The 25,935-nt window shown below is 37.9% G+C and overlaps 1 protein-coding gene across 2 annotated transcripts in view; it reads right to left on the bottom strand.

The window, feature by feature from the left end:
- The window catches only part of WDR49 (WD repeat domain 49), a 132,585-nt gene that overhangs the window by 90,463 nt on the left and 16,187 nt on the right, over positions 1 to 25,935 (bottom strand). The window contains exons 3-7 of one of the 2 annotated variants that reach the window (XM_032341768.1): positions 21,801 to 22,241; positions 16,152 to 16,328; positions 14,642 to 14,816; positions 4,543 to 4,710; positions 3,135 to 3,283 (exon numbers count right to left, since the gene is read on the bottom strand). In XM_032341768.1, coding sequence (XP_032197659.1) covers positions 3,135 to 3,283; positions 4,543 to 4,710; positions 14,642 to 14,816; positions 16,152 to 16,328; positions 21,801 to 22,241 — 1,110 coding nt within the window. The remainder of the gene's footprint in view (positions 1 to 3,134; positions 3,284 to 4,542; positions 4,711 to 14,641; positions 14,817 to 16,151; positions 16,329 to 21,800; positions 22,242 to 25,935) is intronic. The other variant, XM_032341772.1, reaches the window with a different exon arrangement.

Here is a 25,935-nt window from a genome sequence, read left to right as displayed (position 1 = left end):
ATTTTTGGAAAAAATTATTTAGCTCTAGATTGCTTTGGTCTGAAATTCTCTAATACAGCAATTTATTGACCAAAGTATGATTCATTCAAAGGCTCTTTGAAAAAAAGATGTGCTCTTTCATTTTCTCTGTTCCTTAACTTAACCCTAATTCCATAAAACATCCAAAAGAATTGTACAGCAATAAAGCAAAGGCTTAACCTGATTGCAGAAAGCCCTGTTGTTTGTTGTAAAGGCATAAAGATGATGATTACTGTGCCTTTATCAAAGTGAAATGGATTTAGACTAATGTAAAAGACAGCATGACAAGCTTTATTATAATGCAATCGTTTACATGTCAAAGGAAAAACAGAATGATAAAACAGCTTTGGAAGAGCCTAGGTCGTCTTAACATTTGAGGATACCTATACACAATCCATTCTGACTCTAATGACTTTTTTTTTTCACTTGCTTTTAAAGTGATTAAAAAACAACAACAACAACAAACTTTTATGCACTAAAACTGCAGTGGTTAACTGATGTCAGCCTGCTGTGACCAACTCAAAAGATCTCAAGGAGAAATATAAAACAAGAAGAATCAGAAAACCAGGTAAGCAGAAGCATACAGGCAGTATTTTTGAAAAATCATATATGATAGAAACATAAGATATTAAGATGACCTAAGGGGTCTTTCACAAGTGAATGTGGGGATCAGCAAACCTTAATTTTTACACCAAACAAATTATATCTTCTGACACAATTATACCTTGGAAAACTAGTGTTGAGTAGTTCTCAACATATAATCCCCTGTAAACTGACAAACTTTGGAGCAGTTCTTTAGAACAAGCTGATACAATGTCTCCCAAGCTATAGTCTTCAGTAAAATGAGTAAAACATTTGCTAACCTACTTTAAGAATTTTTTTCAGTGAACACTTTCATGGAATTCTATAATGATAAAATACCTGGTTTTGTTTTTTTGGTTTTTTTTTTTTCATATTTATATCTTAGAAAGATTCAATCACTTAAGATTTATTGAGAATGTGTTTGGCACAATCCAAAAAAGACACAATCCTTAACCTCATGAATCCCAACAATTAGTTGAATTACACTATTTGATATATTATATTCAACATGTGTTTAGTATACATTAATATGAGCTATGTCCCAGGACACACACACACAAAAATGAATTCAACCAATAATTTTTGCTTTTAAGGACTCAAAATCTAGTGAGAGATACATAAATAACCTCTTTTTTTTTTTAAGATTTTATTTATTTATTTATTTGACAGAGAGAGATCACAAGTAGGCAGAGAGGCAGGCAGAGAAAGAGAGAGGAGGAAGCAGGCTCCCCGCTGAGCAGAGAGCCTGATGCGGGACTCGATCCCAGGACCCCGAAACCATGACCTGAGCTGAAGGCAGCAGCTTAACCCACTGAGCCACCCAGGTGCCCATATATAACCTTTGAGTATACAAAACCCATTATGTTAGGTACTGGCAGTTATAACAAAGTGCTCAAAGATCTCAAAAAATAAAACAAACTAAATGTGACCAAGACATTAAAAAAAGTTTTCAGTCTGAATGTTTTGGTACTTTAGATTCATAGTAATATGTCTTCACTTCAAACTGTCAACAAATAACGATTGAGCAAACAGGACAAGGTGCCAGGCACTGCGATGGATACCGAGTATTTAAACTGAAAAGATATCACCCCTGGTTAAGGAAGCAAACCAACAACTTTGATACAACAGGATACATGCTCTAATGAGAGACATACAAGGGCAGTTGGAGTGCAGAGGAAAAAACAGCTAGGTCTGTGTGAAAGACTCCAAAAAGTCTGAAACTTTGAGGATAAACAGGCATTTGCCAATTGATCATCAAGGAGAGGGAACCAAAGACAGAAGAGCTTGCTGCTGAGCCGGGAGGCAGCATGGCGAGGAGAGCCAAAGGTACGATATGGCTGGAGCATTAAATGAATAAAAGAGAAAAGCAGGAAATAAAGTAGGGCTAACAGACTGAGGGAGGGCTTTGTACAAAAGTTTAAGAATTCTAGAGTTGATTTAGACCGAGAATTGGATGGAATGGTGAAACAGTTGGTTTTGGTTTTTTGGGTTTTGTTTTTTGTTTTTTGTTTTTTACAAACCACTTCACTAGCAGGATAAGGGGTAGATTAGAGTCAGACCAGTCTGAAAGCAGGGAGACAGTTAGAAAAACTTTGCAAAATTTTGGGCAAAAGAAGATGAAGTTTTGAATTAGAACAGTGGCAGCTGAGAGGTGAGGCTGATAAACATATTTTGATGATGGAATCAACCAGAATTAAGAGAAGATTTACACAACAGGTGATAGAGTAAAATAAGCAAGTTTGGCAGGATTTGTGGGTGGGGGGGAGCTTAGGAGTCAAAGAGGAGTTCCTATGTAATTTTTATATATATACACATTGCTTTAGAATAAAATAAAAAGTCAGATTCACTGTAAATCTTAGAGGCTGTCCTTCTTCTCTTACAACCGAACATCTTGAAATCTAGTGTATGTTACCTGGATCTATAAAATCAAGCATTATGGAAAATGAAAGTTTTACAGAGAAACAAGTGACAAGATTATGAGAGATTAAGACTACCTGGTTCTGGCATCGTGTTTTTTCCCCACCATATTTAAGATATCCCATAAATATCTCCAAAGAGAAATGGGCTGATATACATAACTGAAATGTTCTTAATATACCTGATAGTCTTCGGATTAACTTTGATTTCTAAACTACTGAGTTTCCTCAATATCAAAGCAACCATAGCTAATTAGCTGTGCCTCTTCCATGTCTTACCATTACCAAGCAACACTTCCTCATCTCCATTTGTTTTTTCTATTGAATAGGTGAGAACTCTGGAAACTCTATGTAAGCTTTTAAGAATACAGTTATAAGGATTAAACCCATGAGTATACAGTTTAAAGTTTTTTAATGAAATACTTTGTTCAGTTGTCCAGGACTATGCTTAAGTTACCATAAATATCTTTTCCAAATATAGATTTCTGAAGCCATCGTATTTAGCCAGTGTATTTTAAAAATCCACACCATCCCTCAGAGAAATTCAAGACCACAGATAGATTTAGGTAGGAACTGAGGAGGAAGAACTAAATAAATTAAATGTACAATGTTACTTACTTTATCTTTGGAGAAGCTAAAAAGTTGTTTTCTTGCAGCGAAGAATTGGACAGCTATCACACTGGCTGAGTGACCCCAAAGGATACCAACTGGCTTAGAGACAACATAGGGGTTCCAAAGGCAAACTTTTTTGTTGATGCCAGCAGTTGCTAATCAGAATTAGAAAGACAAAAAGTGGTGTCAGTAATACGAACAACCCACACAATTCCTATTTTGAAATGAATGTGTGTCACATATCTGGGGGGTTGAGATAATCAATGAGTCAATGAAATGGTTGATATTGGGGTCGTTCAAACTCAGTTGGCTAATCCAGCCTTCTCTAATAGGTCTCTAATTCTCTTTGAAAGGTGGATAGTGGCATATTCGTGAGTTGATATTCAAGGTATCTTCTACCATGATTGTCAGGCATGACCATTAGAGATTTTAGGGACTCAGCCTCAGTAGCTGATATCGCTACTCTTCCTATGAGCAATTACTGAATGAGGCTTAAATTAATCTGACCCATTCCAAAGGCCGTGTATGTTCATTCTCTGTTACTACCCTATTAATTTTTAATACCTCATTTTTACAATGCTTGAACTAATACATAGATAGATAGATATTATATAACAAATTAACAGCTTTCAACATGTCACATAATTTAAGTAGTTAACCTTGAAGACTTTACAGCTTATTTCTTCAGCTAACATGTAGTCTTTGATATCCAAAAAAAGGAACTCTCGTTTAAGCTAAAATTCAGGTAATCTGAAAATGCTCAAAAAGCACTGGAGGTTGTATCCTGAAAGAGGAGAAACGTCTTCCATCGCCTTTCCGGCACAGGTGCATTCCCGGTGGCGGTGGCAGTACGGGTAGCAGGGGCCGCGGCATGTGGAGCATTTGGTGGTGTCAGAAAGATGGCAGAAGAGCAGACAGGGCACCAATACTGTCTTCCTCTTCTGTACCATCTTACACCCCCACAGATTCTTTTTTTTTTTTTTTAAGATTTATTTATTTGACAGAGAGCAATTACAAGTAGGCAGTGAGGCAAGCAAAGAGAGAAGGGGAAGCAGGGTCCCCACCGAGCAGAGAGCCTGATGTGGGGCTCGATGCCAGGACCCTGAGACCATGGCCTGAGCCGAAGCCAGAGGCTTAACCCACTGAGCCACCCAGGTGCCCCACCCCCACAGATTCTAATAAAAACATTAATAAAAGCATTGGGGCACTTTCTCAGATTTTCACTCCCATGTAGTTGCTATGTGCCGCTTGTCCTAATGCATCATTATCAGACATTCTTCGGCAATAAAATGTGAGCTGTTCGAGTCAGTCTCTCTGGCAATAAAGCAACAAGGTGGAGTGGCTCCCTGCATACCAATATGCATCCCAGACTATTTATGAGGCCCTCATAGTTATCATGATTTATTTTACATACCAATTAAATTGAGCTGAGAGTGGTAATCAAAAGCATGAATGCCCTCAGCAATGTTGAAGGATGTCATTTTAAGATGCTTTTTTGATTTCTCTCTCCAAGCCAGCACCACCGTGTTTGTATTGCTGGTCGTACTGGAAATGAAAGCACCTAACGATGCATCATAAGTAACTGATAAAAAAAAGAAAGAAAGAAAAGGATCTTCAGTTGGTCTCTCACAAAACATGACCAAAACAGAACTGTTTTAATACCTGAAGTCAAAAACGAACCCAGATTTTGATCACACAGCCTGATGTGCAGGGAATACCTCACTAATGAATGCCTCCCCCTCCTCCATTAAAGAATTTAAAATTAGAAGTCATAGCTAAGTCTGCATTCAGACATTTTACCCAATCTCAGGATGCCTTGAAATTTTTTTCAGTGGGAACACATGGCAGGAAACAACATTAGTCACAATAATCATATGGGATTCTGGAGATTTAAGATGAGTAACTGGCCAAATTCCTGGGTTCTGCCTCCTGGATCTGAAGCAGACAAATGGGAGCTTATCAGCCATCTGCTGCTCCCCGAGGTCCAGCTCATGCCCAAACCATGGTTTATTTAAGTCATGACTGGTCTAGAATATTAGAGGGGGATTGCCAGACCTCAAAGCCTGGCACAAACATGGCCAGACTCAAGCAAATGGCTGTTTTTGTAGGATGTAGGAACATCCTGGATGACCCAACGCCATCTTCTGGGGAGCAAAATTCCAGTCCCTGACCAAGGAAAGTGATCTTGCTGCCTTTTGTCAGGAGGATCTCTCCATTTCTGTCAGCCCCACTGGCTCCAAAAAGCAATTAGCTCTTATCCTCTAGAAGAGTATTCTTACCTCCTCCTTTTTTCTCCATCCTTTACTGTCATCTGTCTTTCTTTCAAAAGAGAAAGTGGGGGAGAGAGAGAGAGAGGATGAAGGGAGGGAGAGAGGGAGGGACAAACCTAAGAAGTGATCAGGTCCTATAAAGGTGAGCCCTCTGAGCCTCTAGGCAATTAATTTCCAGGTCATAAAGGTTTCTGAGCACCTGTTGCTCCCCTGTTGCTACTTTACAGGAAGTCCCAACAGTCTGAAATCTGATGGCAATTGTTCTCGTAGGAAGCAACCTCACTGAAAATACTCCCTTTGTTTACAGAAAATGCTGAGGGTTATTGCAACTTGACTCAGTGAAGCAATATTAGAAGATCTAAAGTGTATAACAACACTATAATTATATCTTCCATTCCATGGAAATTTCATAATATCATTACAATACAATCAAAATAAAGTATTTCCACCCAGAAAATTACTTTGTCATGTGTTCCCGCATTATATCCAACTATCATCTTCAGTTTCGAGGCTATAAAGAAAAACATATAAAGAACTACATTCTGCTCTGGTATTCAAAGTATTGCTTTTAGATTCGAATCTGCAGGCTACCAAGTGACATTTATGGGCCTGTAGTGTTACATCTCGGAGGCTCAACAATTCACACTTTTATTTCTAGACCAAGATATAACTTGTATCTGATTAGATTGTGGAATGCCAGAGCTCCTGAGAATGTCTGAGTAAGAAGAGGTGAGGGGAAAGCCATTTCCTTAAAATCGAATTATCTGATAAATAAAAATGTGTTCCTCACTTCTGGAAGACAGCAAAGGTTATGATGAAAAAGTTTTTAAAATATCAAGTGAGGGAATGGGCTGAACTGATAAAATAAAATGATTTGTTTTTAATACTCTCAGTGAGTTTGAAGATTGGTAGAGGAAAAATATTTTTTAAATTACTTTTAGATAATATTTTGAGGGGAAAAAAAGACAAGCTGATCATGTCTCTCCATTAAGATGCTCACTTTCCATGCTTCCGCTCTTTGCCACTTAGTCATAAAAAAAGGCATTAAGGGGACTGCCATCGATCCCTCTCCTCATTCGTGCTGTTGAAATGACCCCGCGTAATGACAATTAGGTAATGTGGGAAAAGTGATTTGAAAATGAAAAATGATACCTGAAAACCAAGTAAGTAATGCTATTAGGTGAAGCTGAAGTAAGCTTGAACGAGGCCACTCTGTATCATCTGCCAACAGGTAGAAGCTGGAGCAGAGTAGAAAATTGGGCCATTTCTAACCAGGAGTTCTTATGATCATTTTCCAAGCCTTTTTGCCTTATGAGTTGTAGGAATTAGGAAAACACCCTACCTTGAACTTTCTTGATGTTCTTTTGCTTGAGGGTGTTTGTTTTCGGTTGCATTTCTTACTTTGAAGTTGGAGTCCCACTCTCTGAGAGGACCACAGGGCCCTCTACATTCTGAGCAACTACCATCTCAAGAAGGAAAGATAGAAAGAATAACCCTCTCTATTTCATTTTTAAAAATCAAAATGCATCTAATTCAGTACTGTTGAGCACATTACAATAATGCAATTCATTTAATAACTTCTCAAAATACTGATTCGACCCATGTTCATGATACAAACGAACCTTCACCTTCTACCATGCTATTAAATGAGCTTCAGGAAGAGACCTCTTTCTTCAAACCTAGGCCACCAGCCTAAAGCTCTAATTTCAACTGATTTAAACATAGCAAGAGAACTGGTAAGAAGGACAGGGGTTCTAGCTAACTCAGGGATGTACCATCTTTTTGTCTAGATTCATTTAGATGCAGGGGAGTGGAACAAGGCACAACAAGACGCTAAATGTAATTTCTCTTCCAAACTTGGTCTCTATCGATTGTGAAGGCTTCCTAAGGAAATGTGATCTGGGATCTGTACTCTAAATTCTCTGGTACACCTGCATTAATTAGTGCAGCAATTACTGATTTGGGTATCAGTCTAAACTGTTTTGTACCTTCTCCTAGCCATGGTCAAACCAAGAGGACAAAACACCTTTCAGGGGCATCTGCCTTCAGCTCAGGTCATGATGCCAGGGTCCTGGGATTGAGCCCCACTTCAGGCTCTCTGCTCAGCAGGAAGCCTGTTTCTCCCTCTCCCATTCCCCCTGCTTATGTTCCCTCTCTCATTGTCTCTCTCTCTGTGTCAAATAAATAAATAAAATCTTTTTTAAAAAACCTTCTAACGTAATAAAAAAGAAAATCAATGGTTTTTATTATTGGCAATTTAGTGTTCACTTTTTCAGAAGCTACACTTCTAACCTGTAGTGCCCAAGGTTTCCAATGACATTGTCCATATGAGGCAATTATCTAGGACCAAAAAAGGGAAACTTCTCTGAGATTCAAGACACTTACGTCTTTCCACTATTGCATAAAATCTTGGTCCTTACTTTACAAGCACTTCAGAATGTAATTATTTTTCTATTAAAATATGACACAGAACTACTCAGAAAAGATGAAAACATTTCTCCTTCAAACTTTTAATAAGAAATCTGAACCTTATCTTAAAGCAGTAAGCTAATACTCTTATGTCTGAAACTAAGTTCTTCCTTTGACATTTCAGCTTTATCCTTAGCATATTTGCATACTACTTACATACTTGCTCATGTATTTCTTTCTTTCCTCAATTGTATATTCTTTCCTCACACTAAGAATAAAATCAGCCAAAATATTTCTTGAGGAGTTCTAAGAATATCAATTTATGTTGCTTGGGTTAAAAAAAATACACACACACACGCACACACACGTACACACATACATATATATCAAATGAAACCAACCATTGGTTGCTTACTCCCAGTAGGATCAGTCTTGTGGTCCAGGGAGCATACGTAGTACTAAGCCCACTGTTCTATTTTTGACTCCTGCCCTTCTCTTTCTCCCTGCTTCTTCATTTCAACATTTCTTTCCTTCTCCTCATACTGACATAACTGAGCTGCAAACAAACAAAAAAAAGTTGTATTTAAGTTTCTAATCTCTGTTGCTAAATCTGGACATGGGCATTCATTCACTGGTTAGGACTGAAGTGTGTCCTCCTTTCAGACGTACCAGGAGAACTCTAAAAGTCTAAAAATTGAAATAAGAGAAAATCTTATAAAAACTCTTCACCGTTCTATATTCTGTACTTTCTCCTTTTTAAATTATCTTCTCTATTCATTTTCCTCGATATCCATTCATATAGTATTATTAAACTAAATATTTAGGGGCACCTGGGTGGCTCAGTGGGTTAAGCCTCTGCCTTCGGCCCAGGTCATGATCCCAGGATCCTGGGATCGAGCCCCGCATCGGGCTCTCTGCTCAGCAGGGAGCATGCTTCCCTTCTTCTCTCTCTACCTGCCTCTCTGCCTACTTGTGATCTCTGTCTGTCAAATAAATAAAATCTTAAAAAAAAAAAAACCTAAATATTTATAAATTTTTTACCCCAATCACTCTTAACCAGAAGTAACCCCTTATTTAACAAAATTCATATCTACTAATATTTAGCAGAATTTCTTTTGGTATCTCCCTTTTCTTTTGCAATATTTTTCAATAGTATTTATCCAAGGTCTTAGTCTATTCAGGCTGCTATAATAAAACAGACTGGGTGGCTTAAATAATAGATGTTTATTTTTCACAGTTTTGGAGACTGGAAAGTCCAAGATCAAGGTGCTGACAGATTCAGTGCCTGGTAAGGGTTCATTTCCTGGTTCATGGGTGGCCTAATTCTTGCTGTGTCCTAACATTAGGAAGAAATGAGAGACTCTCTGGGGTCTCTTATAAGACATGAATTCTATTCATGGGAGCTAAACTCTCCAGACCTAACCACTTCCCAAAGGCACTCTCTTCTAATCCCATCATATTGGAGTTAGAATGTCAACATACAAATTTGGGAGGGAGACACAAACAGTTGGTCCATGACATTCTGTCCCTCCCCCCATCCATGCCCTTCTCAAATGCAAATTACACCCAATAGTCTCAAAAGTCTTACTTAATGCATTCCAGCATCAACTCTAGAGTCTAAATTCAAAGTCTCATCTAAATCAGGTAAGTAGGGGGCACCTGGTGGCTCAGTGTGTTAAGCCTCTGCCTTCGGCTCAGGTCATGATCTCGGGGTCCTGAGATCAAGCTCCGTATAGGGCTCTCTACTCTGCAGGGAGCCTGCTTCCTCCTCTCTCTCTGCCTGCCTCTCTGCCTACTTGTGATCTCTCTCTGTGTCAAATAAATAAAATTTTAAAAAATAATAATAATAAAAATTAAAATAAATCAGGTAAGGATAAGATTTAGGATACAATTCATCCTGAGGACAATTCCTTTCCAAGCTGTGAACTTAGGAAATCAAAGAAGTTGTTTACTTCCTGAAAAAGTGGTGGAACAGGCCTGTGATAGGAACTCCCACTGCAAAAGGGAGAAATAGGAAAGAAGAAAGGGGCAATAGATAACAAGGAAATACAAAGTCTAACCGGGAGAACTCCATTAAACCTTAATAGCCAACAATAATCCTCTCTGGCTTGATCTCTGCCTTTCAAATCCACTGGAGTGGCAATGTTATGCCCATGGCTTGGTGGGTGCTGTCCATACTGTGACAGTGACCCCACCCATGCCACAGTTCTTCAAGTGACCCACTGCTGCTCTGGCTCCTCTGAGTGTGGCCACACCACGACTCTCTGCAGAACTCTCACCCCTTAGGAACTAGGGGCTGAGGCAGTCTGCCCCACAGGAACCAGAAAGGCAGCCTCAGCCTTTGAAACCACTTTGCAACATCTCAGAAGAAAAGAAACAGGAACTTGTAGACATGGAAATAAATCTAGCTAACCTAAAGCACAGTGATTTAAAACAATTCTTTAAAAGACTGAATAAAAATGTATAAGGTCTCCATAATTTGTAGGGTAATATGAAACATCTAAGATATATATAATAGGAGTCCTAAGGAAAAAAGGGGGGACAGAAAATGTTGGAAAAAATAACAATAGAAAAATTTCCAAATTTAATGAAAACCACAGCACCATATATCTAAGAATCTCAATGCGTTCCAAGCAGAATAAACACACACACATACATACATACACACATACACCAAGAAAACTGAAGCACATCAAAAGTAAGTTGCTAAAAACGAGTGAGAAAGGGAAATATTGACAAAACAATATACCATGTGTTAGGTAAGGAGAAGAAAGGACATATCATATGGCCTAAGAAGATTGTTTCAGTTTTCAGTTTATGTATACATGGGGTTTGCAAGTGAGGCATCCAAATTTCCTATGGATTTGAGAGTTAATGACAGGCAGGACAAAAGTTCTTATGCAGGTACAGAAATGTTTAGGATTATTTCACAGATTGAGGAGCATCTGAAAGCAAGATCCTTTTTTTTTTTTTTTTTTTAAGATTTTATTTATGTGACAGAGAGAGACACAGCAAGAGAGGGAACACAAGCAGGGGAAGTGGGAGAGGGAGAACCAGGCTTTCCAATGCGGGGCTCAATCCCAGGACCCTGGGATCATGACCTGAGCTGAAGGCAGATGCTTAACAACTGAGCCACCCAGGCACCCCATGAAAGCAAGATTCTTAAGAAGCCAGGAGCAAAGCCCAAATTGAGAACCCTTCAAATCATGTAAGCAAAAACCCATCTGAATTAAGTAAAAAAAGAAGCAGAATAAGCAGTTTGGTAAAAGCAAGGGAAGTTTCAGGAACAATAGTGGCGAGAAAGACTGTTCTTTGGTGACAGGAGCTGGACTATCCCAGAATAAGGGATCCTTTAGAGATAGTCCACTTTGAAAAGGGGAGCGGGGAAGAATCTGACCATTGGGCCCAAGAGGGCATCCGTGATCTGCAAAGAGAAACTGATGCTTCTGTAGGACATGCTAAAATGATTCATCATTCCACATGTTCCGACCTCAAGTCCTTGAAGTTTCCTATTTCAGAAGATTGCTTATTTCTTTCCTAGCTTTATCATTTCTACCTTCTCATAATCAAAAGCCTTCTAACTAACCATTCTGACTGCAGTTTCATTCTTTGTCCTCCAACCTATGCCAAACAGAACTCCCAAACAAATCTTTCTTAAATGCCATGCTCATTGGGTCTAATTGTCCTCAAAACTCTTCAGTACTTCTCTGTTTCACTTTCTAGCAAGCATAAAGTGGGCAAGCTGCCAAGATTTCCAACATATGTCCCTATTCGATCTATTCACATTTATTTGCTCAATACTTAGCCTCCAATCTAGCCATGCCCTTCTCGCACCCCCATCATTAGGTCTGCTTGTCTCCCTTTACTCATGTTCACCATGCTCTCTTTTTCCCTCCATCTACCCTCCTCCAAGGAGTACCACCCACCCTTAAAGATTTCCCTCATAAATTTGCTGCTTAAGCATTACTGTAGGAGTTAATTTCTTGTTTATATAGGCTAGTAGTTAATTTTCAATATCATTGTACAATATTCTAACAATTTATTTTATATTAGTCTTTATTCTTGCTCATATCCTCCGTTTCTTGAGGGATATAATTAATCTTTCTTCTAAAGTCTCCAATGCCTAAGACAGTTTTAAAGCACATAAAAGATAAATAATTATTGATTGACTGACACACGGAGTCTGGAATTTAAACAAACTGACTAAAGTAAATGTGTTTTTTCAGCTATTTTTCCAAAAATAATTACAATGAGTTTTTATTCACAGAGCTAAGACATGTGAAATCCAAATTAGATAGCAAAGATCCCTGATATTTCTTTTACATGTAAAACTTTTTTGTAGCCAATTCCTAATCGCAGTGATTTAGAAGCCAGAGTCCAAAGTTGGATTTCTTTGGTCATAAACATGAATTATAGTGCTGATACTAAACCAAGTTCCCCATGTTCTTTTGTCAGTAGATGAGGGAACGAAAGATCAGAATTATATTTTGGAAACATGATGAACAATGAATTCACATGGACCTATAGAAAAATTCTTGTCCCACAACGTTACAGACTTAACAGACTTGTAAGTGGTTACTTTATAGCTGAGTTGGTTTTGGAGAGGTTTCAATGAAACTATGACAGGGTCTAGAGTGGGAACCCTCTGAGTATGAAGAGAGTATTTCGTATTTAGTATTTCCTATTCAGAAAAAATAATACTAAATTTAAACTGTACTTGTTCGTATTCCCAACCTTTTCAATAACAGATAATCCACTACAAGTAGTTTTAGGAACTATTACTTTATTACTATAGTCCATCTAGTCGTTTTATATATTAAAATATCATGCTTGTAAAAATAAACTAAAGGACTTGCACCAAATTAAAGCGCTTTTTCACAGCAAAGGAAATAAGATGAAAAGGCAACCGACTGAATGGAATAAGATATTTGCAAATGATATATCTAATATGGAATTAGTATCCGAAATATATAAAGAGCTTTTATAACTCAATACAAAAAATAACAATAATCTGGGGTGCCTGGGTGGCTCAGTGGGTTAAAGCCTCTGCCTTCGGCTCAGGTCATGATCCCAGGACCCTAGGATGGAGCCTGAATCCATCTCTCTGCTCAGCGGGAAGCCTGCTTCCCTTCCTCTCTCTGCCTGCCTCTCTGCCTACTTGTGATCTCTGTCTGTCAAAGAAATAAATAAAATCTTAAAAAAAATAACAATAATCCAATTAAAAAATGGACAGGGGATATGAATAGTTATTTTTCCAAAGAAGACACACAGATGGCTAACAGACACGTGAAAAGATGTTCAATATCACTAATCATCAGGGAAATGCAAATCGAAACTACACTGAGCTACCACCCCACTCCTATCAGAATGGCTAAAATCAAAAGCAAGAAACAAGTACTGGTGAGGATGCCAAATAAAAGGAATGCTCATACACTGTTGGTGGGAAGGCAAACTGGTGCAGCTGCTGTGGGAAACAGTATGGATATTATTCAAAAAATTAAAATAGTAACACCATGATCCAGTAATTCTACTACTAAGTATTTATCCCAAAAAACCCCAAAAATACTCATTCAAAAAGATACACGCACTTCTATGTTTTTGGCATTATTTACAATAGATAACATATGGAAAATAAAGAAGATGTGGTGTATATACATACAGACATACACACACACAATGGAACACTTGGCCATAAAAAAAAAAAAAATGAGAGCTTCCAATTTGCAACAACATGGATGGACCTAGAGGATATTATGCTAAGTGAAATAAATCAAACAGGGAAATTCAAATGCCATAAGATTTCACTTAAATGTGGAATCTAAAAAATAAAACAAATGAATAAACAAACAAACAAAAAGCAGAAACAAACCCATAAGGACAGAGAACAAACTGAAGATTGCTGGGGCTGGGGGATGGACAAAATGGGTGAAAGGGAGAGGGAGATACAGACTTCCAGTTAGGGAATGAATAAATCATGGGAATAAAAGTTTCAGCATAAGGAATAATGTCAAAGATATTGTAATAACGTTGTATGGTAGCAGAAAGTAGCTACACTTGTGGTGAACACAGTAGAATACACAGACTTAGGAATAGACCTATGACATAACAGTCAAAGAGATTGTTAATTTCCATTCCTTTCAATGGGCACAATTTAATGTAGCAATTTAGAAGTGTAAAAATGACCATAGTCTATAGGGTCTGGACAAAAGGAGATATCAGAGCAGATATTGCACATACAAACCATCACATGCAAATTTTGTAAAAATTAGATATATTTTTGTATCTCACTGGTGGTAAGGTTTTATGAAAGTTCTAACTTTCCATAAATGCTGTTTTATAGCAATCCTATCACACAGAGAGCTACTGCTCAAGTACTCTAGATCAGAGGAACTCAGTCACTATATCAGCAAAGAGGAAAAAAAAAGAAAATTAAGAAGATCCATTTTGAAGATAGTCAAACTAATACCCTTTCATGAAAACATGAAGAAAACAAAGGAGTGATTTTGAGGGAACATCTTACAGTCTCTAAACAGTCCCAGACGTGACCAGAGGAGATTTTTAGAATCAGAGCTGGGTTGAAGTTAAATGGATCCTGTGACCATTTTCTCTCTTGAGATGTTTTGAGTGCACGGTTCTCCTGCATTAACTGCATTACATTTTAGGAGGAAAGAAAAGAAAAGAAAAAATTCCTGCTAGTGTTCAGGAGTAACAGACTGTCCAGACAACCAATAACTGATTTTGAGACTAACATTTTGTGGCAAACATTTTCATCAACGAATATAAATGTGGAAATTGACGGTAACTATTTCTTTCATTACTGTTCAAATTCAGTACCTTGCCTGACCCAGTCTCCATGATGAAGATTATGCTCTAATGTATAGCAGCATTTGTGATATCCAGAGAGCAGTTCTGCCCAGCTAATGGTCACAGTGCCTTCCTCATCTTCGTGTGCACTAGCAGGACGCTCAAACAGGGAAATCAAGGCCATCGTGAAAGCAATTGCTTGAACCTTAAATGAGATGTTAAAAGAAAAACAAACATGGGCAGTGTAATTGTTGTAAAAGATCTGATGTATGAACATTTCGCTTAGCGAAATAAGTCAATTGGAGAAAGACAATTATCATATGATCTCCCTGATATGAGGAAGTGGAGAAGCAACATGGGGGGTTAAGGGGGTAGGAGAAGAGTAAATGAAAAAAGATGGGATTGGGAGGGAGACAAACCATAAGTGACTCTTAATCTCACAAAACAAACTGAGGGTTGCTGGGGGGAGGGGGGTTGGGAGAAGGGGGGTGGGGTTATGGACATTGGGGAGGGTATGTGCTATGGTGAGTGCTGTGAAGTGTGTAAACCTGGTGATTCACAGACGTGTACCCCTGGGGATAAAAATATATTATATGTTTATTAAAAATATTTAAAAATTTAAAAATTTAAAAATTTAAAAAAAAGATCCAATGTTCCTTAAGATTAACAAGGAATAGGGGCGCCTGGGTGGCTCAGTCGGTTAAGTGTCTGCCTTCAGCTCAGTTCATGATCCCAGAGTCCTAGGATCAAGCCCCGCATCAGACTCCCTGCTGAGCGGGGAGCCTACTTCTCCCTCTTCCCTCTGCCTGCTGCTCCCTCTGGTTGTGCTCGCTCTCCTTCTCTTTGTCAAATAAATAAATAAAATCTTTTTTTAAAAAAATTAATAAGGAATAGATATTGAATTAATGGGGATTTCTTCAGTATTATTTAAAGGATGCAGGCAGTTATAGTAAAAGAACAAGAACCATGTTGGTAAAGCAATTACCAAGGGCAGTTCATTATTTGCTTTTATGATACACTTGTTATTAAGCACACAAGGAATGCAAAGTTTTCACAATTAGGAAAGGAAATTGTTCAAAGTAGACTACTTCAGAGTTCATGGGCATATTCTCATGTCATTCAGGAAGTAATAATCTTGCAGCAGTTGGGTGGAATGTGATAGGAAGATGAATCATCATATCCAATGTCTGGGTTTCTGTGCTGCCTTCTCAAATGCATCTATCCCATTGTTACATGATACAGGAAACAAGCACTACCCAGGAGGCTGATATGAGGAGGCTTTTGAATGAAAAGAAGAATAATTAGTTTGAAAGAGTCCTAAGGGATAACTTTAGGTATTTAATAATTGGCAAGAAAACTACATGAAGATTGGTTTCATAAGCAAGAAAAGGAACTGTTACCTCATCCACATTTTCCGTGTCCAGCATGTGTGGCCTTCACATCTATAAATTCCGAGGTCACCCTCTTTGTATTCTATTTCTATACTGAGCTACAGTTTGATGATTAAATCCATAGTTCAATCTTTCCTTCCCTCACTTACCTTTCCAGTTATGTCCCCAAAAGAAAGAACTGATTCGTTGGCATCAAGGGGGTCATACCAATATTCCATACAAACTGGCGTTCCTTTGAGGCCTTGGAGTTTATATTGACAAGGAAATTCTCCTTTGGACAGCAGATCATAGAAACAAATCTCTTTACTTGTAAAAGCCACTGCTATCTAAAGTAGCAAAGAGAAAATCAGAAAGTATTTCTGATGAATTTAGGGAAATGGGTATACAAAGGAGACATGCAAATCTTAGCACCAAAGCAGACACTGTTCCCTGAGGGTCACTAACAGTATTACAGAACACAGTATGGGGGCACAACTGCACTTTATTCTAACTTTGGACACTAACCAAGAAAAAAAATTCTTCCCATTAAAGGCATTTGACCATGCTTTCTTTTGTATCCCCACTTCATGCACCTGCCAACCTCTTCCATCGGTGGGAGATGAGATGATTAATCACATAGAAAAAACAAAGACAGAGGATGACAGCATCACACAGCCATACCAGAAGCTTTACAAACCATGTTTTACAAAGCAAGCAGAGGCTTTCATAAAAATCAGTTGATAAAAACTCTAAGTAGCGCTCACAAGTCAGATAAAATCCCAAAACTATTTTTAAAAGGGTAAATAAATTTGATGATAAAATTGGCAAAACTTTAAGCTAACCCAAGATTTAAAAAAAGATGAAAATACATATTGCTAAAATAAGAAATAGAAGAGTGCCCTACTAATGACCTGATAGAAACAAAACAGGATGATAAGAGAATATCATAAACAATGGAAAGCCAACAAAGTATGTAACCTAGATGAAACTCCCAGACAAAAACATTACCTAAACTAACTCAAAACCAAATAGAAATTCTCAGCAGACATAGAGTAAGTAAAACAATTGAAACAATAATCAAAACAAATTCTCACAAAGAAAATACAGGCCCAGATGGTTTTACTAATAAATGCGACCAAACATTTGAAGAATTAACACGAATGCTTCTCAAACTCTCAAAAAAAAAAAAAAAAGTCGAGGAAATACTTCCCAAATTATTTTATGAAATCAGTACTATCTCATTACCAAAACCACACAAAGACATCACCAAAAAACTGCAGCTCCATCTTCCTAATGAATATAGATGTAAAAATCTTCAATTAAACACTAGCAAAGAGAATTCAACAACTTATAAAAAAAGTACATACCGTGATATGTAACCCTGATATTTATACTAGAATGCAAGGCTACTTTAACATACAAGTATCATCAATGTAATATTCTATAGTAATACAATAAAGGACAAAAACTGTATGATTATCTCAGTAGATACCAAAAAAAGCATTAGACAAAAATCCAACACATTTTCATGAAAAAAAAAAAGCTCAATAAACCAGGAAGAGAAGGAAACTTCTTCAACCTGATATACACAAAAAACCCATAGCTGCTATCATACTTAATGGTGGAAATGGTGGAAAACCAAATGTATCCTTCCTAAGATCAGGAACATGATGAGGATGTTCACTCTCACCAGTACTATTCAACACCACACTGGAATTTCCAGGAAGGGAAATTGGGCAAGAAAGGACATAAGAGCATCCAGATGAGAAAGGAAGAAGTTAGACTATCTTTATTAGTGGATGACATGATCTTAAACATAGAAAATCCTAGATAATAACAACAACAATAAAGTAATCAAAACCAATAAATGAGTTCAGGAAAGTTGCTGGGTATGAGATCATTTTCTAAAAATCTATTTTACTTCTACACACTATTGATGAACAATCTGAAAATGATATTACCAAAAACAGTGTTAGGAAAACACAAAGACAAAACACATGCTGTGATACAGATTTTGTAAATTATCCACCTGATAAATGTATATATCCAGAATATATAAAGAACTCTCAAAACTCCACAAAGTAAACCCAACAATAAAATGGGCAAAAGATTTAAACACACACCTCACCAAAGAGGATATATAGGTAGCAAATCAGTATATGAAATATATATTCAATATTATGAGTCATTAGGAAAATGTGAATTCAAACCATAGTAAGATAAAAAATATATATATAAACCTATTAAAATGGCTAAAATAGGGGCAGCTGGGTGGCTCAGTGGGTTAAGCCTCTGCCGTCTGCTCAGGTCATGGTCTCGGGGTCCTGGGATCGAGTCCCGCATCCAGCTCTCTGCTCGGTGGGGAGCCTGCTTCCCTCTCTCTCTCTCTCTCTCTCTCTGCCTGCCTCTCTGCCTACTTGTGATCTCTGTCTGTCAAATAAATGAACAAAATCTTTTAAAAAAAATGGCTAAAATAAAGAGATGGGGAAAAAACAACAACAAACAAACCCTGACTATACCAAATGTTGGTAAGGATGTGCTATATCCACATCATAAAATATAACACAACAATAAAAAGATAAACAACTGATATATCTCAAAATAACCAAGCCAAGTTAAAGAAATAAGACCAAAAAGAGTACATACTGTATAATGTCAGTTATATAAAACTCTGGAAAATGCTAACTATTGTGTGGTGACAGTCTATCAGTCACTACCTGACAAGGAGAGATGGGAGTGGATAGATAGGGTTTTACAAAAACCTACAAGAAAACTTTGGAGGATGATGAATATGTTCATTATCTCCTTTGTACTGTTGATTTTTTACAGTATCTAAATGTATCTGCTTGGTTTTATCCACTTTTAATTTGTGCAGTGCATTTTATGTAATTATACCTCAATAAACCTGTTTGAGAAAAGAAGAAAAAAGCAACATTCTTTAAACTGCCTTGTTGAATAAGTGCAAAGGAAAGACTAAGAGTTAGTCATCAGTCCTGGAAAGAAGAAATAATGCAACATAATCATAACACAATAAAACAACACAAATATTACATGATAATAAAACAGAGTGCTGCACACAGATATAAAAGAAACTCTGGACGTGAACTATGCTGTAATCGATACAGTTAACATTAACACCAGATCCTCAGCAAGAAGGAACTGGATACTACATCAGCTACACTCTAGAGGCAGCAAGGACTCTGAAACAGATCCTGAAACCAAGCAGCCTCTGTTTACAAATCTTGCAACACTGATTACATCCTTTGTGACCTGGGGCAAATTCCACAACCTCCCCTTGCCTAGACTCTCATTCTGAAAGTGGGAATAATACCCAGCTATGGTGACCTTGAGAAGATTAATAGAGCAGGGCATGTCACCTAGGAAATGAATGATGATAATGATGATGATTCTTTATGTTCAAGGCATTAGAGCATACCATTTCCCACTAAAAAGAACCCAGGTCTTTGGAGAAATGGCTGATTCTGGGTGTGGCATAATAAATAGGCAAGATGATCCTAGAACATTTTGTCGTACCAGAGAGCAAAGAAGTTTTCAAAGACAAATATGGTTGTATCAGAAAAGACTCAGAACTGCTTTGTATCCATCCCAGTGTCCAAAGATGGTACAATTTTAAGGCTGGCTTAATAATTCAGTGGACTGAAACAAATCAGATTATTTAAACTCATGAGTTTCTAATGACACTGATAACAATAATGATAGTAGTATCCATTTTTCATCTTTAGAGGATTTTTGAATGCTGGTAAATAAAAGTAAAGAATTAGTCATTTATCCTGCATTTGATCTATGTCAATTAGTTGATTAGCCTCTATTTGATCTATATTATAGCTAAATAATTGGCAAGGGGAGTTTTCTATAGAGGTATTTCAGCTTGTAAAGAGGAAATCATGAAACTAGAAAGTCATCATCTTGCAACCTCTAAACAAATTGATAGATGAAGGAATAGTCAGTGATAACTGATAATGTCCCAAGAAGAGAGAGCAGCCATTTTGTGCCTCCTGACTGAGGAACCCCTATTCCAGAACAAACCACTCTAAAACTGATCAAGTTTTTAGATTTGACTACCAATATACTGGAAATATGGGGAACAAGTGAACAAGTTAAACAACTAACTCTATCTAAATACAGTCCAGAAAATCCAGACTGTGGGAAACTCTTAAGGACAAACACCTAGTGTCTTTAACAAAAAGAGCAAGAGCAAAAACAAAACAAGGCAGGACGCCTGGGTGGCTCAGTCGGTTGGGCAGCTGCCTTCAGTGCTGGGGTCATGATCCCTGAGCCCTGGGATCAAGTGCTGCATCGGGCTCCTTGCTCATCTGGGAGCCTGCTTCTCTCTCCGCCTCTGCCTGCCATTCTGCCTGCTTGTGCACACTCTCTCTCTCTCTGACAGATGAATAAATAAAATCTTTTAAAAAAAAAACACACAAAATAAAACAATGCAACAATAAAGAAGAGGTGGAGAAAAACATGTAGATCAAAAGAGACCAATCAGGGGCGCCTGGGTGCTCAGTGGGTTAAGCCACTGCCTTCGGCTCAGGTCATGATCCCTCAGGGTCCTGGAATCGAGTCCCGCATTGGGCTCTCTGCTCAGCAGGGAGCCTGCTTCCCCCCCCCCTCTGCCTGCCTCTCCCTCTACTTGTGATTTCTCTCTGTCAAATAAATAGATAAAATCTTTAAAAAAAAAAAAAAGAGAGACCAATCAACAATTCACAATGGTTTGGATCCTATTCTGATCGTGATTCAAACAAACTAACAAGCAATTAACAGATGATCAAAAAATTATAAGGCAAGAAGATATGGACATGACTAAATATTTGATGATTGTAAGGAATTATTATAATTGATATTAAATGTGATAGCACTCTTATGTTTATACTAAAAAGGGAGACTTTTTTTAGGAAGATGAAATATTTACAGATTAAATAATTGCGTATCTTGGGTTTCAAAAGTGGGGAGATATAGATGAAACTAGATTGGCTGTGAATTGGAAATTGTTAAGGGTAAATATTGGTTTTTAATACTATTATCTCTGCCTGCTTGTGCATTTAAAAACTTTCATAGAAGGTCTGACATCTGCTTAATATAAAATACTAAGAATTTGGATTCCTTAAGCTTCATCATCCCCTCATAAACTGATTTTTCTTTCAATATGTTATCTGACTTATTGGTAGAGTCATACGAGGATATTTGTACTTAGTGGGCCCTCCCCATCACAATTAAGAAACTGACTAGAACAGTGGTTAAAATCAGATAAGCAGTTCCCTGTAATTGTACTGAGTTGTGCCCATGCGTTGTTACAGCCTCTCAGCTCTGCATATAGACCCACGAATCTACTAGCGAGTCAGAAATGTCTTACGAGCCAGCCATGCAGCATGGCCATATTTGGGATGGAGCCAAGAATCTGAGTCACTATCAGCTGTGTCCTTTAAAGGTGCCCAAGAAAACAGTTTAGGAAATCCAGCAGCCCACTTGGCTCCACTTATATTCCTTCCAGGTCAGAAGAGAGGCACAGAATGGTATTACAGGTCTCTGTCACTGCCAGTGACAGTCAGGAGCCCTATCCCATCATATTTTTCCCCTTTTAAAGAAGTAAGTTCAGGGCACCTGAGTGGCTCAGTTGGTTAAGTGTCTGATCCCGGGGTCCTGAGACTGAGTCCCACATCAGGCTCCCTGCTCAGTGGGGAGTCTTCTCCCTTTGCCCCTCAGCTCCGCTCATGAGTTCTCTCTCTCTCTCTCAAATAAACAAATTTTTTTTAATCTTAAAAAATAAAGTAGTAAATTCATTTATTAAGACTTGGTACCTTGTTTATATTTTCCAAAGAAACCAGGCTTGTCACCCACAGGTGTTTAAGCTTGGTGGCGTCTGAAGTGATGGGAAGTGTTTCTTGCAGCTTTAAATTCTCTCCCCAGATTCCCAATAAACCTTCCTTACTGATGGTCAGATAATGACTTGAACTTTTTAAGAAAATTACTTTTTGAATGGTGTCCTTGTGTTTCACTGGGAGGAATTCAAGGTCTTTCCACTGGGGAACCACAGTTGCCTTTGCTTGTTCATCTTTCTCATAAAGTGCTAACAGCATAAATGAAGTCAGCTTGTCCCAGTTAATGAAGCCCTCTTGGGCCACATCCACTTTGTCAAAGAGCTCTCCGTATTCTTCCTTTGTGCCCCAACCAACAATCTCTGTCATCCTTTGCATAAACTCTTCTCTGGACATGCAAATGGTTTGACGTGGGTCTGAGGGCTAGAAACAGGAATAAAAACAAGACAACCATGAACACATCCATAAGTACCAGAGCACTGTCCCATCCCCAGATGTGGACCTAATCATCAATTCTTCCAAGACACAAAGACAAACAAACATCTTTTACTTTATAACAGGACTTTATTTAAGTTAGTTGGGACCAGAGAACATATAATTGACGGGGCTACAAGCTGACATTTTTTTTTAATGATTTTATTTATTTATTTGACAGAGAGAGACACAGCGAGAGAGGGAACACAAGCAGGGGGAGTGGGAGAGGGAGAGACAGACTCCCCGCTGAACAGAGAGCCTAATGCGGGGCTCGATTCTAGGACCCTGGAATCATGATCTGAGCCAAAGGCAGACCCTTAACAACTGAGCCACCCAGGGGCACCCAAGCTGACATTTTTGTTAACAAATATCCTTATAACTGGAAAACAGAGGCAGGAGGGTCAGAGATTTGAGATGATGATAGAAGCAGCAGTCAGAGTAATGTGGCGCTTCAGTCCAAAAAGTGCAAGCACCTCTGGAAACAGGAAAAGACAAGGAAACAGTCTCTGCTAAAGCCTCCAGATGGAAGGCCATCCTGACAACAGGTGGATTTTAGCCCTGTAAAACCCATTTTGGACTTCTGACCTCCAAAGTAAGATAATACATTTGTGTGTTTGAAGCTACTAAGTTTGTGGTAATTTGCTATAGCATCAGTAGGAAACTAGTATAGTGGTTTACAGATGATGGGTGAATAGAGTTTAGCATGGCCAGTAAAATTATATGACACTGAAACTAATCCAAAAGCATGAAGTCCACTATGGTAAATACACCATGACGGTGAAACCATATATGATTGAGTTTTGTTATTAGTGGTATTTATGCTCTATAAAGACTTTGCAAATACTTATATTAGTAGATATGGAACTATAGTTTTGAGAGGAAATACAGAGTTATGTTTCTATGAGCCTCTGGTCACAATATTTTTATCACTTAATCAATTCATAATTTGTTTTGTGGGTTTCCATTGAAAGACACTTAATTTAATATAGTTAATTTACTAATACCGAATTCATGACCAATTGAACAAAGCTTATCTAACACATATATATTTCCCATGAGGCACATCATAGTCTTCTTGCACTTAGGAACACTAAACAGAACTTTACCAGCACACCTGGGGACCATTTTGAACAGTGAAGTCACCAACGAAAACACAAAATGGGAAAAGAACCTGGCACTAAGTAGACCACAAATAGGATACTTGTTTGGAGAATGAGGGCTAGAATAAAAAGGCAGAGTGTCATGTTGTTTGACCTCCCTCTGGAATATGTACAGTGAAGTGAAGTCTTTCTCCACTCTGTGCATGTCTGCAAATGACCATGAAAGTATCTCCAGTATTAATTTTTTGGGTTATAAATAAATTTTAACAAGTAGGCAAACTCACAAATATAAAAACTGTTCATAATAAGAATATTATATATTTTTTAAGAACTTAGCTATTTATTTGACAGACAGAGATCACAAGTAGGCAGTGAGGCAGGCGGGGGAGGGGGGGAAGCAGGCTCCCCGCTGAGCAGAGAGCCCGATGTAGGGCTTGATCCCAGGACCCTGAGATCATGACCTGAGCCTAAGACAGAGGCTTAACTTACTGAGCCACCCAGGCGCCCTGAGAATATTATATTTTTAATATTATTACTATTGAGGAATGCCTGGGTGGCTCAGTAGGTTAAGCGTTTGCCTTTGGCTCAGGTCAGGATTGAAACTGCCTCCCCTGCCTCATTCTGCTTGCTGCTCTGCCAACTTGTGATCCTCTCTCTGTCAAATAAGTAAGATCTTAAAAATATATATAATACTCTCATTATGCACAGTTTTTGTATTTGTGAGTTTACCTACTTGCTAAGATTTATTTATAACCCAAAAAATTAATACTGGAGACACTTTCATGGTCTTTTGCAGACATGAACAGAGGGGGAAAAGATTTCAGCCTCCAGTGTACATATTCATACCTCACAAAAGAAGGTAAACAGATATGCACAAAGCCTATGAAAAGAAGCTCCACATCATATGTCACCAGGGAAATGCAAATTAAAGCATCAAGATGTCACTACACACCCTATTAGAATGGCCCAAAATCTGGAACACTGACAAGAGTAAATGTCGACAAGGATCCAGAACAGAAACTCTCATGCATTGCTGATGGGAATGTAACATCATACAGCCTCTTTGGAAGACAAGTTTGGTGATTTCTTAGAAAACTGATCATATTCTTTTTATGTGACCCAGCAAGCATGCTTCTTGGTATTAACCCAAAGGAACTGAAAACTTGGGGCTTCAGGGTGTTTATTGCAGCTTTACTCATAATTGCCAATACCTGGAAGCACCCAAGTTGATGTCCTTAAATAGGTGAATGGATGAATAAATTAGGTGCATCAGAGAACAGAATATTCTGTTAAAAAGTGCTAAAAAGAAGGGAGCTCTCAAACCATGAAAAGACCTGGAGGAAACGTAAACGCATACTACTAAGTGAAGGAAGCCAATCTGAGAAGGTTGCGTGGTAGGATTCCAACTACACGAAATTCTAGAAAAGGCAAAACCATAGAGACAGTAAAACGTTCAATGGTTGCCAGGGGTTGGAGTGGGGAAGATGAATAGGCAGAGCACAGAGGATTTTCAGGGCAGTGAAACCACCCTGTATGATGCCATCATGGTGGATATATGTCAACATGCACTTGTCCAAACCCCACAGGATGTACAAGACCAAGAATGAGTCCTAATGTAAAATGCGGCCTTTGGGTGATTATGATATGTCAAGGTAGGTTCATCCATAGTAACAAACGTACCCCTCTGGTGGGGTGTGTGGATAAAGGGGGAGGCTGGGCATGCTTCAGGGTAGGGGATATACCAGTAATCTCTCTACTTTCCCCTTAATTCTGTCGTGAATCTAAAACTACTCTAAAAATATAAAGGTTTAATTGAAAAAAAAAAAAAAGATGAACCAAGGTATTATGTGTGCAAAAACTAAGTAATCAAGTGTTTAATAGAATTTGGTCTAGGCTTTTAATTAATTGACTTAACTTTCGGAGAAATAATTGGTATCCAGCCCTTTGAACTACTCAGAAGTCCATCACTCTTTTCTTTGTTAAATTATTTTTAGTCCAAAAAGTTTAGAGAGATGGAAATTTTTCAGTGACCCAGATTTCACGTGTGGAGAAAGAAATCTGATCCTCAAAACACTCCATCTGAGCCAAACTGCAAACTGTTTCTGAACGATAAGTCAATGTTGATCTTTCATTTCAAAACTGTTACATAATGACATCAATGAGTCTCTTATATTTATGTTATTATCTTATATTATGTTTAAAACATTATAAAGCTGAATCTCAGAGTATTTTCTTATGAGTTAGTGACTTTTTTTTCAGGAACAGGAAACTGTTTTGACTGATAAATACCAAAATAAGTCTTTTTTATATCCTAGAATAGGAATTGCAAATGGACCATAAACAAAGACAACAAATTTTCTTCCCCAAAGTAACATACACAACCAACTATATAATTTCCTGTGCATTAATAATGCCAATACGCACTGGGAGAAGATTTGAGAAATACTCCTAATTTACGAAGTTTGACAGAAAAGAGCAATTATATAATATACTGGACAGTTCTATTATTGATTGTTCATTGATCTAAGTTTGAAAATAAAACC

This window comes from Mustela erminea, chromosome 1 (assembly GCF_009829155.1).
Source record: "Mustela erminea isolate mMusErm1 chromosome 1, mMusErm1.Pri, whole genome shotgun sequence".
NCBI classification, from domain to species: Eukaryota; Metazoa; Chordata; class Mammalia; order Carnivora; family Mustelidae; genus Mustela; species Mustela erminea.
The sequence above is the reverse complement of the archived record's forward strand: the minus strand, read 5'-3'. Positions and strand labels throughout refer to the sequence as shown.